This window comes from Podarcis erhardii (assembly GCF_964252035.2).
Source record: "Podarcis erhardii genome assembly, chromosome: 14".
Lineage (NCBI taxonomy): Eukaryota > Metazoa > Chordata > Lepidosauria > Squamata > Lacertidae > Podarcis > Podarcis erhardii.
In genome coordinates this window covers 7,221,759-7,237,344 of record NC_138503.1, presented here as the reverse complement: position 1 = coordinate 7,237,344, position 15,586 = coordinate 7,221,759, and the positions used below count along the sequence as shown (strand labels likewise).

The 15,586-nt window shown below is 50.8% G+C and overlaps 1 protein-coding gene across 1 annotated transcript in view; it reads left to right on the top strand.

Moving 5' to 3' along the window:
• The window catches only part of UNC13C (unc-13 homolog C), a 130,796-nt gene that overhangs the window by 101,470 nt on the left and 13,740 nt on the right, over positions 1 to 15,586 (top strand). The window contains exons 19-27 of the mRNA XM_081839403.1: positions 640 to 766; positions 2,585 to 2,681; positions 3,509 to 3,652; positions 5,123 to 5,200; positions 7,115 to 7,192; positions 7,975 to 8,004; positions 11,095 to 11,183; positions 13,468 to 13,617; positions 14,218 to 14,341. Of these exons, the coding sequence (XP_081695529.1) occupies positions 640 to 766; positions 2,585 to 2,681; positions 3,509 to 3,652; positions 5,123 to 5,200; positions 7,115 to 7,192; positions 7,975 to 8,004; positions 11,095 to 11,183; positions 13,468 to 13,617; positions 14,218 to 14,341 (917 nt within the window). The remainder of the gene's footprint in view (positions 1 to 639; positions 767 to 2,584; positions 2,682 to 3,508; positions 3,653 to 5,122; positions 5,201 to 7,114; positions 7,193 to 7,974; positions 8,005 to 11,094; positions 11,184 to 13,467; positions 13,618 to 14,217; positions 14,342 to 15,586) is intronic.

Here is a 15,586-nt window from a genome sequence, read left to right as displayed (position 1 = left end):
AGTATGGCCTACACTGGCTGGCAGCAGTGGCTCTCCAGACCCTCCCTCTCTCATCCTTGCCTATAGATGCCATTGAGGATTGAACCTGAGGAATTTTGCACACAAGGTATATCTGCCTTCAGCCCTTCTCGTGGGAGGCACAGCCCATCTCTGCAGTGGGTCTGCTTTTTCCATGTGGTCCAGTGCTCTGTTACTCTCTTTCCTTAACCGTTTCAGGCCTGTGACTCACTTGTGGGTTTTGTACCACCTTAGATCAGGGGTAGGCAACCTAATCCGGCCCGCAGACAGTCCGGGAATCAGCATGTTTTTACATGAGTAGAATGTGTCCTTTTATTTAAAATGCATCCCTGGGTTATTTGTGGGGCATAGGAATTCGTTCATATTTTTTTTCAAAATATAGTCCGGCCCACCACACGGTCTGAGGGATGGTGGACTGGCCCATGGCTGAAAAAGGTTGCTGACCCCTGCCTTAGATCAATGAGCACAAAGCAATTCTGAAACCTAAGCAGATCTCAGGTGTTAAAAGGCCATTAGGATTTATTTTGCTGGGTCTAAAATGTGCACGGGGACTCTGTAATTTTATTTACAGCTGGAACTTTATTAAATATGTTATTTTTATTTTTCTGTGTTCCATTACAGAGCATGAAAAGCAACGGTTATGCAAGAGCACAGATTATATGAATTTGCACTTCAAAGTGAAATGGTTTTATAATGAATATGTGCGCGAACTCCCCACGTTTAGAGATGCAGTGCCTGAATACTCTCTGTAAGTGGGGGGGGGGGAGAGAATGTTTCAGTTGTGGGGAGGAAGAACATTCTGGAGCTTTTATTCTGCTTGTTGGGCTCAGTTTTCTTTAAATATTCATCCAGCACATCCTTCAAACCGGAGTCCATTTGTGTTAAGGTGCACTTAGAACTTTAAAAGACTCTAAATGTCTTTCCCCTGACTTCTTTATTTCTCAGTGAACCTTTTGCAGAGAAAAGGCAATCAGTTTCTCAGGAAGGGGCTTTTCAGCAATTATACTTAAAACCTCTTGCAGGCATCAGAATATTAATGGGGGAGTGGGGAGACACAAGGCTGGAAGAAGCTCCAGACAGGCTCTGGGTGGCTCCTCCTAGGATGAAGGCAACACCTGCGGCTGCTGCTGCTGCTGCCGCCCTCCTGCCTGGAGGCTTTTGCCCACATCATGCAGACTGCGTGGCACCCCCTTGGAGGAGTGTGGAGGCCTTGGCAATTCTGGAAATTCTTCAGCCTGGAGGAGAGAACTATTGATGGCTGCTAGCCAGGATGGCTATGCTCACTTCTGAATACCAGCTGCTGGAAACCACAGGAGGGGAAAGTGCTCTGTGCTCAAACCCCCCTTGCTGGATTCCCTTGGCATCTGGTTGGTCACCCTGAGAACAGAGGTGCTGGACTAGATGGGCCATCGGCCTGATCCAGCAGACTCGGGACTGTTTTTTCTTTTCCATTCATTGAGCATTCCACACACACACACACACACACACACACACACACACACACACACACAGCTGCATGCCATATTTGTTGTGTTGCTTCTTGGAATTCCCAGTGTGGTATGCTGGTTTGACATAATCTGATAGGAAGTGCCTACAGAGGGTGGTGAATACAGCACAAGATATTATGGGCTGTCCCGTGAATCCGCTGGATGAAGTAGCGGAAGAACGTTGCCTCAGGAGAGTGAGGAAAATTCTCAGGGATAATTCACTCCCTGGCCGGCACTTTCTTGATCACACCAACAGGGTAAAGAACAGCTTCTATCCATGGGCTGTTAGGCTGCTAAATGAAAAGATAACAACAGGGCAACTGACTTTCGGGTTTGGTGGGTGTGCGTCAGTAAACGAGGGGAATTAAGACTAAGAGAGCTGAGTGGGGGGTGCTCGTGTAATCTCACTGTATACAAGTTGTACAAGTGACAATAAAGTACAGTGGTACCTCAGGTAACATGCGCTTCAGGTTACAGATGCTTCAGGTTACAGACCCCGCTAACCCAGAAATAGTGCTTCAGGTTAAGAACTTTGCTTCAGGATGAGAACAGAAATTGTGCTCCCGCAGCGCAGCAGCAGCAGGAGGCTCCATTAGCTAAAGTGGTGCTTCAGGTTGAGAACACTTTCAGGTTAAGCATGGACCTCCGGAATGAATTAAGTACTTAACCCGAGGTACCACTGTATTTCAATTTTTCCCTTATAAAAGCTGCCACTCTTTCCCTGCTCTCCTGCAAAATGTGGAATCCTGTTTGGGCCACGGCGGGTGGAGAACTGAGGCTGGGAATCAAGGCAGGCCAAAAGACCACACCCTCTCCAGTCTGACAGTTTAGTCATAATGCAGCCCTCCCCCCCCCAACCTTGGAATCCCCCATCTGTGGATGCCTCAATACTGCAGCAAGGGGAGTTTCAGGGCTATAGGGCTGCAGGGCTGAGGGTTGCCTTGAGCCTCTTCCAAGGCGCCATATCCTTTGCATCAAGCCTACTTCACTCTGCGCGCATTCAGGCACAAGGAGGAACCTGTGTTGACTGTCTGAAAAACAAGAATGTGGGTGAAGCAGCCGCCTTCCTCCCTCCTTAGGTGGTTTGAGCCTTTTGTCATGCAGTGGCTGGATGAGAACGAGGACGTCTCCATGGAGTTTCTTCACGGTGCGCTGGGAAGAGACAAGAAGGACGGGGTGAGCAGAGCTGTGAAGTGGGGGAGGCCCTGAGGCAGGGGGCACTTTGGGTGATGGGGCAGTGGTCCTGAGGCCCACTCACTCAATCCACAGCAGCCTAGAGCCGAGAGGTTTCTTGACATATAACGCGGTGCCTGAGGTAAATAAATGCACCTGCCTACTCCCATCTGCACTTCCTGTTGCACAGCAAACATGGATTATTGCCTTGCCCTGTTCCTCTCTTATTCCCCCACCATGGAGAGATGGAGAGTGGCTTGTTTTGCTAGGTGAAAACAAGAGAAGGAGGAATTTTTTATTGGACAAAAATGCCCCTTTCATTGATTTGCTGTGACAGCATTTGCAATCCTATCCAGAGAGCTATAATTAAGGCAGTAGCTGTAGCCAGGCATTATCCTGTAAAAGGGGCATCTTTCTGCAGAAGCAGCAGAGGGAATCATGGCCAGGAACTGCCCACCCCCACCCCCACCTCCACGAGTGAGGAGAAAGCTCTGTGTTTGCCGCCACAGAGCGTAGCAGCCTCAGCGCAGCACTGAATGCAAACCTTACACGACCCTATTGCTGCTTTATGACCTATTTAGATGGCAGGTTTTCCAAAGCCCCGTTCTTTCAAATGTGGGCTGCTCAGTCTGTGCTGCACTCCTGGTGTGCTCAGCTGAGGAACCACGGCTGGTGCTGCTGTGGCTGTTTGGGGGTGGAGGGGTTCACTTTCTGGAGAAAAGTGGAAAGAAGGAATAGGCTGAGAAGAAGAGCCTCCAGCCGGGAAGCCACACACCCCTGCACAAGCGCCCTTTAACGGTGTGTCTTTGTGTGTTGTGGTGTCTGTGTAGTTCCAGCGAACATCGGACCATGCCCTTTTCTCCTGCTCAGTGGTGGACGTCTTCACGCAGCTCAACCAGAGTTTTGAGATCATAAAGAAGCTGGAGTGCCCTAACCCAGAAGCTCTCTCTCATCTCATGAGAAGGTTTTCTAAGGTAGATTTGCATCCTCTGAGCAGCTTGGGGTTTGTGAGGGAGGAGTCACGTTTTGTTCCTGTGGTATTTTAATCTGTAGCCTTGTATATTAAGCCTTGCTGGCATTCTTCAGCTCTTGCTTGTTGCCCTGTCAGAGAGCAAATCTCCACTTTTCCAGCCCAGTGACGTCCTGAAATTCTCCCTTTGCATGTCATGTCTGTCCAGGATAAGAGCTGTCAGCCACACCTTATCTAGGTAACTGGGCCCTCATCCATGGGACAGGAGGGGGCACGAGAGGCTTGCTGCAAGGTAGATGCCTTAGAGGGGCAAAGCTGCTCTAGTCCGGCAGAGTCTGCCCGGCCCAGTGTTGGCTCAACAAAGATGGAAATGCCATGCTTATGTTGTTTATTTTATTAAATTTATATACCACCCTTCATCCGAGCATCACAGGCCTGTTGACTATATAAAAACAAAAAATACATGACATAATAACAAACAAAACAATATCACCACCCCAACACACAGTTTAAAAAGCCATAGATTTTTAATTAACCAAAGACCTGTGGGAATAAAAATATTTTTGCCTGGCACCTAAAGCTATGTGATGAAGGCCTCGGGCGAGACTCCCTGGGGAGACGATTCCACAAGCAGGGAGCCACCGCAGAAGAGGCCTGTTCACACATTGCCCCCCTCCAGACCTCTCAGGGAGGAGGCAGACAAAGAAGGGTCTCAGGTGGTGAGCCCTCAATGTTATTGTTGTTGTTGTTGTTGTTGTTGTTGTTATATGAGTATTGCAGGGTCTTGGTCACTTCATATGGGAAGAGCCGGTCCTCATGTTATTGCTGTTCTTATGGTTATGCACTCCTGGTTGTTAGGCAACCAGGGGGTCCTAGGCCCTGGGGGTGTTCCAAGGCGGGGTTGGGGGGAGGTACGCCCCGGGTGCTATTCCGGGGGGGACACAAAATGCTGACCCCCGATCGGTGGCACCTCCAGGGGCGCGCGCCACTCGACGTACACCCCGGGACGTGTGCCACACCCAGCGCCTCTCCGGGTACCAGAGCAGGTTGCTCCACCTCTGCTACGCCCCCTTTCCTCAACTTCCCCCTGTTTCAGGAGTTAAGAGCAGATTTCTGATGGGGTGGGGTGCAACAAAACCATGGCCTGAATTGTGGTGGGGCGCACAGACAAAAATAGCAGATAGCTGCAGAAAATAATTAAAGCCTGGAGAAGTGAGAAACTGGGAGAAAACGACATGGCCAGAGAGTCTTCCATCCCTAGGAACATACCCACTTAATTGATGCTCCTTTGGGCCAAAGGCACCAGCCCCACTCTGGACCAAGTGGCAGGGAGCTTAATTCCTCGGCCAGGGGCTCTGGGATGAGGCTTGGCTCTTCTGCTCCAAGGACTCAACCCCCCGCCCCCCCCCCCCGTGGAGTTGCCACAGTAATGTGACACTGACTGCTGCTCCTTTGTGTGTGCTTTTCCCCCCAGACGATCCATAAAGTGCTTGTTCAGTATGCTGTAATTATTACAAATGATTTCAGCTCTTACTGCGATAAAGAAAATTTGGTGAGTGAAATTTAATTTCTTCTTAATGTGCTGTCCTACGATCCTGGCAGGTTGGGGTGAAACAGGTTCTGTGCGGAGGGTGGTGCGCGATCTCTTAGGGGAGAGGCTGGCCAGGTGGAGGGCAGGTGACTTCCCGTCCTTGGGGAGGTGGGGTCAACGACTCCTTCCAGGGACCAGATGAGAGAGAGCCATGACTCATTAGCTTTTACTAATTAGCAGGCCCATGCAGCAGCTCTGGGGCAGGTGCGCTCTGGGAGAGGCAATTGAGCCTTTCCCCAATTGTCTTCATGAAGCTGCCTTTAACCACAGATTGGGTGGGGAGGGGGTAATATAGATGCCACACTTTTATAGATGCTGCCTCCCTCCACCCCCATCTCCAAGTAGCAGCGTCAGGGAAACGATTCAGATGAATGAGAGAAAAGGGTTAAGCACCCTCTTCCCTGATCTCCTGAGCTGCTTTAGGCCAGGGCAGGTTTTCTGTCCCTTGAGCTCAGGACTGTTGAGCCAGCCAGTGTTGCTTAATGGACAGTGTTCTAGGCTGAGACTGTGGAGGCCCAGACTGCAGTCCGCACTGTCAGCCATGGAGAGGCTTTGGAGCAGTCACTTTCAGCCTGCCCCACCTCATAGGGTTGTTGTGATGGCCTTTTCAACTTTGGCTCCGGCCTGGTGGAACGCTCTGCCTCATGAGACCAGGGCCCTGCAGGATCTGATTTCTTTCCGCAGGGCCTGTAAGACAGAGTTGTTCCGCCTGGCCTTTGGCTTGGAGCCAATCTGATTCCCTCCCTCCCTCTCTTTTTCTTCTTCTTTTCCTTCTCCTCCTGCGATGAGGCTACATTTTAATATTTTAATGTTCCATTATTTTAATGTTGTATTTTATTTTTGTTTTTAAGTTGTAATCATTCATCTTGTTTTTATTATTGCTTGTAAGCCGCTCTGAGCCCGGCCTTGGCTGGGGAGGGCGGGGTATAAATAAAAAATTATTATTATTATTATTATTATTATTATTATTATTATTATTATTAGGACGGCCCCATGTACACCACCCTGAACTTTTTGGAACGGTATAGAGAAGTGGTAAATCAATAAAAGGGTAGTAATAGGAGTAGTACAGGGGACGCTCGGGTTGCGAACATTATCCGTGCAGGATAACAACCCACAGCGTCTGCAAGCTGCAGTGGTGCATCTGCGCATGCACGGGTTGCGATTCTACACGTCTGCGCATGCGCAAAGCACAATTTAGCACTTCTGCGCATGCGCAACCGCCGAAACCCGGAAGTAACCCGTTCCGGTACCTCCGGGTTTCAGCGGTCCGCAACCCGAAAAAACGCGACCTGAAGCATCTGTAACCCAAGGTATGACTGTAGTAGTAAATTTCTATAGTGCCCTTCATCCATAGATCTCAGGGCACTTCACTGTAGAAATACAATATAAAATTATTATTATTATTATTATTATTCACTTTTATTTGCATTATGATTAGCATTATTAGCATTTACATTCCACCTTTTCCTCCAAGGAGCTCAAGATGGTGTACATAGCTCTCCCCTTCCTCATTTAAGCCACACAGCAATCCTGTGACGTAGGTTCAGCTGAGAGGCAGTGAGTGGCCCAAAGTCACCCAGAGAGTTTCATGGCTGAGTGGGGATTCAGATCCCGGCCTCCCAACATTCCAACCACTACACCAAATGGCCACAAAATACATAAACATCAAAACAAACCCCAAAATAAACAGGGGAGGGGGGCTCTGTTTTTTCAGCACCTTGGGCTGGAGGTGGAGGTAGGGTCACCCCTCAAGCCCCAAGATGCCATTCCAGAACCCTCCGCCTCCATTAGGGCTCCCTGGTCAGTCTTAGCACTGTTTTGGGACCCTCCTGGTAGAGTTAAATAAATCCATGCCGTGTCTTTTCTTCATAGCCCTGTATCTTGATGAACAACATCCAGCAACTGCGAGTTCTGCTTGAGAAGATGTTTGAAGCCATGGGGGGCAAAGAGGTGAGTTGTCATGGCTTGTGTGCTTTGACCCTTGAGCTCTGCCAAGAGAAACAAAACATGGAGGTTTAGGCTGCTTCAGGCATCCATAGGCCTGTCTGGGGTGCCTGCATCTCGTTCCGGTCCTGCTTTTGATTGACAGGTGTCTGCAGAGCTACCAACTGTGTTCCGTGACTGCCTCCCTAGCCTAGGAGCTTAGAAAGGCCACTCTGGCCCTGCCATCCCAGGAGAGGAAATTATGTGGACAGGGGAGTCCCTCCAGATTCGGCAGTCTTCCTGCTATGGGAGCACATTTGTTCCCTGCGTTTTGTTGAGATTTCCCCTTTTTGCAGCCAAAGTGGGTTAAGCCAGGGAACAAAGAATATGTCCTGTGCTTTTTCAAAAAAAAAAGGAGACAGCCCGCACAAAGTCTGTGTTGGACTTGCTGGTTTTTCCATCCGCCATTGGCTCATCCTCTCTTTTGGGGGGACGGGGCTTGAGACATTTGAGTGGGGAGAGAAAGCCACGTCCTTGAGTAGGCCGTTATCTGTGGTGTGCGGCTGGCACTGCCCACTGTGTGTTCCCTTCTGGTCTCCTGCCTCCTCCTGGCACCTCTTCCTCCTTATGGCTCCTGCTAGGCCATCTTGTGACTCCATTTGGTGATGTGTCTGTTTCCAGCTGGGCTGGTGGTTTGCTTTCTGTGGGCAGGCGGGGAGTGGAAGGGGAGTCAGGGGGTGCCCACTGCTTGTCTGTAATCTGTCGTCCTGTCTTTGTCCAATACCTTTAACTTGCCATTCCATGAGCAGAAGCAAGAAGGAGAGCGGTTCTCTTTTGAGGTTTGTGATAGTAAGCGCACCTTCTCTTATTCCTCTTCCTCCTCCTCCTCCTCCTCCTCTTCCTCCTCCTCCTCCTCCTCCTCCTTGGGCGGCTCAGAGCCCTTGCACTACTGGGGTGCTATGTGTCTGTGCTTCATCGACAAATCCTAAGTCACCAGAAAGATTGGAGTCCAGATCTTTCAGTGGACAAACGGATGGCTTCTTTTTTAGAATGCAAAGGCCATGAAGACTTGCTGGAGAGGGGGACGACTGTTTGCTTCAAAAACAAACAAACAAACAAACAAACAAACAAACAAACAGGCAATGCGGCTGTAAACCAAAGCACTGGGGTTTAAGGTGATTTAATTCATTTGAAAGCAACTGGATAAATGAACAGACTTGGACGTCACACCTGGGTGGGAGCAGAAGAAGAGGGCATCAGACAGCTTCACTGCAGGGGCTGTTTTGGATATCACAAATTAAAGTCCCAGTTGAGAAGGGAAGGAGGGAAGGATGTGGCCAAGAGGCACATTTTTCTAATGCTGGGAGGGAGGAGGGCAAGGCGAACTTGTGCACGCACACACACTGGACCTCCTGAGTGAATTGAAAACTTCCAAGCCACCAGCAATGGCCACAATCAAGCACACATTCACCTGCTTTTAAGCCCTGCAGATTTAGAGAATCCACATTTTGCTCTGCACTAAGTTGTAGCCTGTTAACCTCTCCTACGTTTCTACATCAAGCACTTGCTTAGCTTATGAGAAGAAGAAGAAAAAAAGAAGAAGAAGAAGACAAAGAAGAAGAAGAAGAGTGCTCATGTTTTCCCCATCTTACCCCTCGGCAACTGAGGCTGGAGAAAGCCTCCTTCCATCTCAGCAGAAGCTCCCAAGGGCTGCCCCATTCAGTTCCATGGGGGGAAAGCTGAGCGGAGCTTTCTTCTTCTGTGAAAGGAAAGGGGCAGGCTCGGTGTGTGGGAGCTCTGTTTTGTTCTGTTTTCTTACTAAAGGGCATGCAGACTGGGCAAGCAGCAGGTCCAGCACCCGCCCAAGGATCGGTGGCAGAGGCGCAATGCAAATGCCTCTGCCTCCTCCCCCCGCCCCAGGCCAGCCCTCCATGAAATCGACAGCTGGCCTCTTCTCCGAGCATGCGCAAAACAGAAGCTCCCCTTCCTTGCTTGTCTTTCGTGAGGCTTAAGCAAGTGCTAGAAGGGGGCCTCTGTGGCTTCCACGGCCCGGCCCGTGGATCTGCACTCAATTGCTTTAGTTTGCTGTTTTCTGTGTTTGAATTACCTGCCTGTCCTCGGGTGACGTAGGCTATATGGGCATTTTCAGAAAAGCAATTAATGGTGCATCGCGGTTAGCAATGCCTGTGGATGATCAGGTCTCGGCGCAGAGAGTTGATTACCCGGCAAGAGTAGCATGTGGTCCAGAGTTTGTGTATGGGATGCGTCTGAAGCTTTTCTCCTGCACCCAGTCTGTCCACTGGTCTGTCCCATCGGCTGCCGCCTGCGCTGCTGACCAGCAATGGCTCCCCAGGGAGAACCTTCCTCTCCCACCTGCAGGTTTCCAAGTCCGGCTGAAGGGCCTCCCCAGGTCACCATCCCTGCCTTGGAAGCCAGTTCTGAGGCCTCCCTGCTGCTAATGGAGAGTTTTCCCTATGCCCCACCCTCCATGTCAGCTCCTGAAGGGCCTTCCCCAGGAGCAATGGTCTTCTGTAGGCCACACAACCCCATGCCCATGTGTTAGGCAAGCCCCACCAGTATTGTCGGGCTCCCTGGGATCATGGAAGGTGACCATGCAGATGCTCTCCATGCAGATGGACAGCCAAGCCTAGTGTGGTGTGGGGGCCATTGGGGTTGGCGTCCAGAGAAGCTGCAGTAGTGTGACCCCCTTCGTAGCACTGATCCCCTTTCCCATGTATCCCATCTCCAAAGGGGACTTTGGAGACAGAGAGTTGCTGTGCCTGGAATTCCCATCATAGCGATGTTTTTAGCCAAACGGGATCTGAGTGCTGCTTTAGAGAAGTGGGAGTCTGTGAACCCCAAGGGCCAAAAGGGCTGGGCCCCTCCCTTGCCTGAAAGGGGCTCTGGGGGTAGGTGGGATTTGCACTGCCAGTGGGGCAACGAAAATGCCTGTGCATGGACCTCTTTCTCCCTCTCCCATTCCATGACACAAAGCCCGTCTGCCACCATCCTCCTTGGCCACAAGGCTGCCGTGGTTGTCTTCCATCTGTGGTTGCATCCCAGATGGCGTGCCAAGGCTGTGCCCCTTGGGCCTCCTCTAGATGCAGCCTGTGCTGGCACTCCAGGTTCTTGTTGGTCCATCCTGATGCCCTCAAAGGGCTAACAGTGAACAGCTCCCCCTCCTGCGAAGCCTCCTTTCCCCCTCCGGAAACAGCATGCTCCACACAAAAATAATAATAACCACACCCGTAGAGTCTGCCACGCTCTTCTCCTCATCGCTGGATGCTCTGCTTCTCTCTACACTAATGCAAAACAGCGTGGAATCCCCTCCGGATCCCAAAAAAGGCCTCTAAGCAAGTGCAGCCCCAGGGCAGGGCAGGTGCCTGCCTCAGAAGGCTGCGTAATAAATGGGGAGCTGCAGCCATGCTTTAGTGGGAAGGGAAAGGCAGCCAGCTGGGCAGGGTGTGGCATGGGGAGGCCATCTTTGCCTCTGGTGACACCTTTGTGTTTGGCTTGACGGGCACCTCCATGGATCCCCCTTAGCCATTGAGCGCAGCTCCTCCTGCCCCTCCTCGCCCTTTGGGCTTCTTCTGCCAGGCGTTTCCAGAGGCAGCCTGAGCAGGTGGCTGAGGAAGGGGAAGCACACGGCAGTTCTCTCACACCCCCCCAGGAGGCAAGCCATGCCCCCTCCAGTCCAATGAGGTGGGTATAGACAGACTTTAAGAGTGGGCCATGCCCTATGTCAATTCAAGTCCTGTTTGGGGTCTCGCCTTCCATCCCCACACAGCCTCGAAGGGTTTCCACGCTTGTTTTCCATTAATGCCATCTAATCGATGGATGCCTTCTCCTCCTTCCCACTAATTCCGATGCAGAGAAGAAGCAGGTGAAGCCGAGCAGGGGGAACTAACCTCACCGTTGCCTTTTTTCAGCTGGACCCAGAGGCCAGCGAGGCCCTGAAAGAGCTGCAGGCCAAGCTCAGTGGTGTCCTAGATGAGCTCAGTGTGACCTACGGTGCCAGGTAATGGGCCTGCTTCATTACCGCTTCCACACACACACTTGTGGGGCTGCATTACGTACCCTAAAGCATTGGGCGGGGGAGCCACTTTTCAGTCCCTGCCTTGCCACCGGCTCTTGGGAAGTCCCTGTGCCCCTTAGAAAGCTGCTTTACCAGGGATTTTCCTAAAGGCAGGGGTCAAATGCATTAAAGGAAATAATATATGAGATGTTCTAGGGCATGGGTAGGCAAACTATGGGCCCAGGGGCCCAGATCTGGCCCAATCGCCTTCTCACCGCCTGTGGATGGTCCGGGAATCAGAGTGTTTTTACATGAGTAGAATGTGTCCTTTTATTTAAAATGCATCTCTGGGTTATTTGTGGGGCATAGGAATTCGTTCATTTTTTTTTTTCAAAATATAGTCTGGCCCCCCACAAGGTCTGAGGGACAGTGGACCACCCCCCTGCTGAAAAAGTTTGCTGACCCCTGTTCTAGGGTGCAAAGGGCTTTTTTGTCATGTGGTTGACCTGGGAAGGGGAAGAGGGAGTGGAATGGCACATGGCCAGGTTTACCCAAAGGCTTTCAGAATGGGGTGGAAGGTTGGGTGTGGATCCACTGTGGAACCTCAACCCCCCACGGCTGGCCCACCCATGAGGCAAGGTGTGGCAATCACCTCAGGTGGCAGGATCCACCAGGGTAGCAGATCCTGATGTAGATCTTTATCTCCCCCACCCCCATTCCAGATGTAGATCTTCACTTACCCCTTCTGGGTGGGCAGGGCGTCCATTTTTGTTTAACTCAAGTGCCAAAATGTCCCCCACCCAGGATCACACCTGGTCTCAAATGCCCTCTCTGCATCAGACACTGCCCCACCTTTGGGTTGGCTTCTGCCCTTCACCCTACAGCCAGAGATCCAGAGTGCCAGAGACTTCTACTAGGAGAAGGGGAAGTGGACCTTGTCAGGGGTGTGGGAATGGTGCATCCAAAATACCACGCAAAGGGTTAATGTTGTAGCATAGAATGTTGTGATCAGGGGTGCCAACTTGGGCCCCAGATTATGGGTGCCCAATGGCACCCAATGGCTTCTACTGGAAGTCCCGTCAAAGACTTTGCAGGGCCTTGGACGTTCCCTCAGAGGTCGTGGTTATGGGTGCCCCCTATATTTGGCACCAGTGCTTGTGATGTCATATAGTGAGGCAGTTTTTATCAGTTATTTCAGTCATCAACTGCTGTGTGGATTTTAACTTGTTAGAGCAGCAAGTGTGTTGTGCTTTGCTGTTGCCTCAGTCTGTAAATATTAATCAGCCTCGGATACAAATTCATGTATGTTTCAGTAACAGAAGTAGTGTCATACCTCATGTTACGTTAGCTTCAGGTTGCACGTTTTCAGTTTGCATCCCGTGGTGACCCAGAAGTACCGGAAAGGGTTACTTCCAGGTTTCACCGTTCACGCATGCGCAGACGTGCAAAATGACATCACGCGCATGCGCAGAAGTGGCAAATCGCCACCTGCACGTGCACAGACATCCCGTTCGCAACTACTGTATTGCCTACCTCTCTTGTACATTCACTATGACAAGAGCCGGTACAGCAAATAAAAGTCATATGTTATTTTCAAACTTTAATGTGTTGTGTAGATATGCCAGTGGTGGGGAGAGAACTATTTAAGAGGGTCAAATGACCTGGGGCAACATCCACACAACTCTTTAAAGTATAATTACCACACAAGGAAGGGAGCCGTGGCCTCCTAGAGGGGAGGCAGCAACATAGAGAACCTCTGGGGAAGGGTCTGCTTTGCCATGTTTGGCCAGTTCTGGCACCTCCATCCCCATGTCAGGAGTTCAGCCTACACTCAAGTAGGACCCTGGCAGAGGCACATGCCCAACTAACATCTTCCCTCTCTCCTGGTCGATCGTTCGGGAGCTTCAAAAGCTTTCTTCAGCCCAAACATCACAGCGACCGATGCCAACCGACATCGGCATACTTAGGGATCCGCAGAGTTTGCGCACCTTTCAGGACAGACCTCAGCAACTCAGCATTTTGGCTAATCTACTTTATTTACATATAAACAGACACGGAGCACTGCAACATGGCTCCCTCTCTCTCTAGCATCAGACAGCAAAGGGAAAAAGAACAAAGGACAATAGTCCCACTTCACGGAACACAGTAACACAAACATCCTGTCTCCATCACTTCCCACTTTGTGGAGTCAAAATATACACCGTCATGTGATAGACAAAAATCCCATGACTGCAACCATAGATCATGAATTCTGACACCCCATCCCCTCATTTCTGGCCCCTTCCAGCTTCCAGCCTGTCATTGAGGAGTGTGTGCGGCAGATGAGCTTGGAGCTGAACCAGATGAAAGGAGACGGAACTGCGGCTGCCAACAAGAACAACAACACTGTGGATGCAGAGATTGTGCTGCGGCCCCTGATGGACTTCCTGGACAAAACGTAAGCAGGGCAGATGCTGTGGGCTTTACTGCTGTGTCCAGACAGATGGTCTGGTCTGTGGCAAACAGCACTGGGCTCTGCAATGCACCAATAGCCGGACCCTGGTGCCCTCTCTCAGCTCTCAAAGCTGCTCACATTCATTCATGTCTCAAGAACCTCCACAATGGTCCCACAAGGACCTATCCCCTATTCTCCCCCTAGAAGAGATCCGTAGCCTGGACTTCATCCTCTTTTCAGCTTGGCTCCTTTGGGCACTGCATTGTTCTGTGCCATGCTTTGTGTGCCAGGCACCCCATTGTGCAGCCAGGCCCATAATTGCAGCAGGCGCTGAACCCATGAAAACGGCCACTCAATTCCCCCCGCCCCCTGCCATCTGTTCCTGTTGCTTCGTGGTTTTGCTTCTTCATGCAAAAACAAGCGGTGCTGTGATGTACGTGGGCTTCTCCCTGGTGGGAGGGAAGGCTGGGGAAGCATTTAGAGTCTGGGTTTTTATCAGCAGTGTGCATTTTTCTTTGTATTCTAGTTGCATGGTTACATAGTTTTTGCTTTGTGAACTGCCTATATAGATGAAGATTTTGAGAGCGTTGGATTGTTTTGCAGCTTAAGCCTATCGGCAAAAATCTGCGAGAAGACCGTTCTGAAGCGTGTTTTGAAAGAGCTCTGGAAACTGGTCCTGAACCGGATAGAAAAACAGATTGTACTCCCACCACTGACAGACCAAACTGTGAGTCTCCCGTAAGCCTTGCAGAGAACCAGCACTTGGTCCAGGCTCCATTTTGTCATAGAAACAAAAACAGCTCTTTGGAAATGCACCTTTTAAACTACTTTTCTTGTGTGCTTGTTGGCGGGAAGATGCTCAAAATGAAAGTCATAGGGGGGTAGGGAAACCCTCCCCCCTCTGTTGGGGGAACTGATATCCTACAAGCCCACATTCGTAAGCTGCTGTTATGCTGCTTGGAATTATAAGGGAGGAGTTCAGCATAGCGCAATGGCAATCGTTTCATCAGCACAATGGCATATGAGCTTGCTAGACAGAACAACGCCCCACCCCACCCCGTCTTCCGCCTCCCCATGCTGTTCTGGGAGTTTTCCTGGCACATACCCCACAGCCAATTTGGGGGGATGTGTGGGGAGGGGAAAGCCTGCTGCACTAGTGGAAGTCCTTGCTTCTGCTGGCAGAACTCGATAGCTGAATCTGTCCCTAAGTCCCTGAAAAGAGGGCAGGATGGATGCATTTGGCCCTCTCAAGAGACACGTGGACTTCCCTTTCCCTCAGACGAAGCCGGCATGAAAACTGCCTTCAGAGAGAGAGGACTGCTTGTGAATTAAGCAGCTAGCAGCAGCAAACCAAGAGGGCTCTTGGCTTTGGAAAAGACAGCATATCAGTGTGGAGTCAGCTTTGTGGGATGGAGTTCAATGGCAACCGGGTCCTGTCAGGGTCACCCACTGTGGAGGTCACCCAAGTGTTCAGTTGGGGGGGACGGTCTGCGGCTTCCTCCACAGCATGCAGTTGGCAGTGAGGACCGAGAGTCGAGAGTATGCCTGCCATTTTCCTCATCCAATTAGTGAAGGTGGACTCCATCCTTTCACTGTTGACAGCTAATTGCTCCTTTGCCATGGCAACCACTTGACACACTTTAGAGGGCAATGTGAGGGTGCTTGGAGGCCTCTGCTCCTTGAAACGGGGTCTCGACCCTCTCACTTTCATTTGCCTGGTAGCCTTGATTCATGGGAAGGACTTCCTTCTGCTCCCTTGAGCAAAGGGCAACTTTGAGACTGAGAGAGGAGGTTCACGCACTGCTTGGTGCCTGCAGTTTCCACTGGCTGCCCAAACCAGCCCACAGAACCACAGGCAGCTGCAGCGGGGATGGCATTGAATCCAAACTCCTTTTGCCCACAATGATGGTTCTTTTGATGGTTGTGCTGAAGACTTCTTCCTTCCTTCTTTCCCAATGAATCTCAACATGCT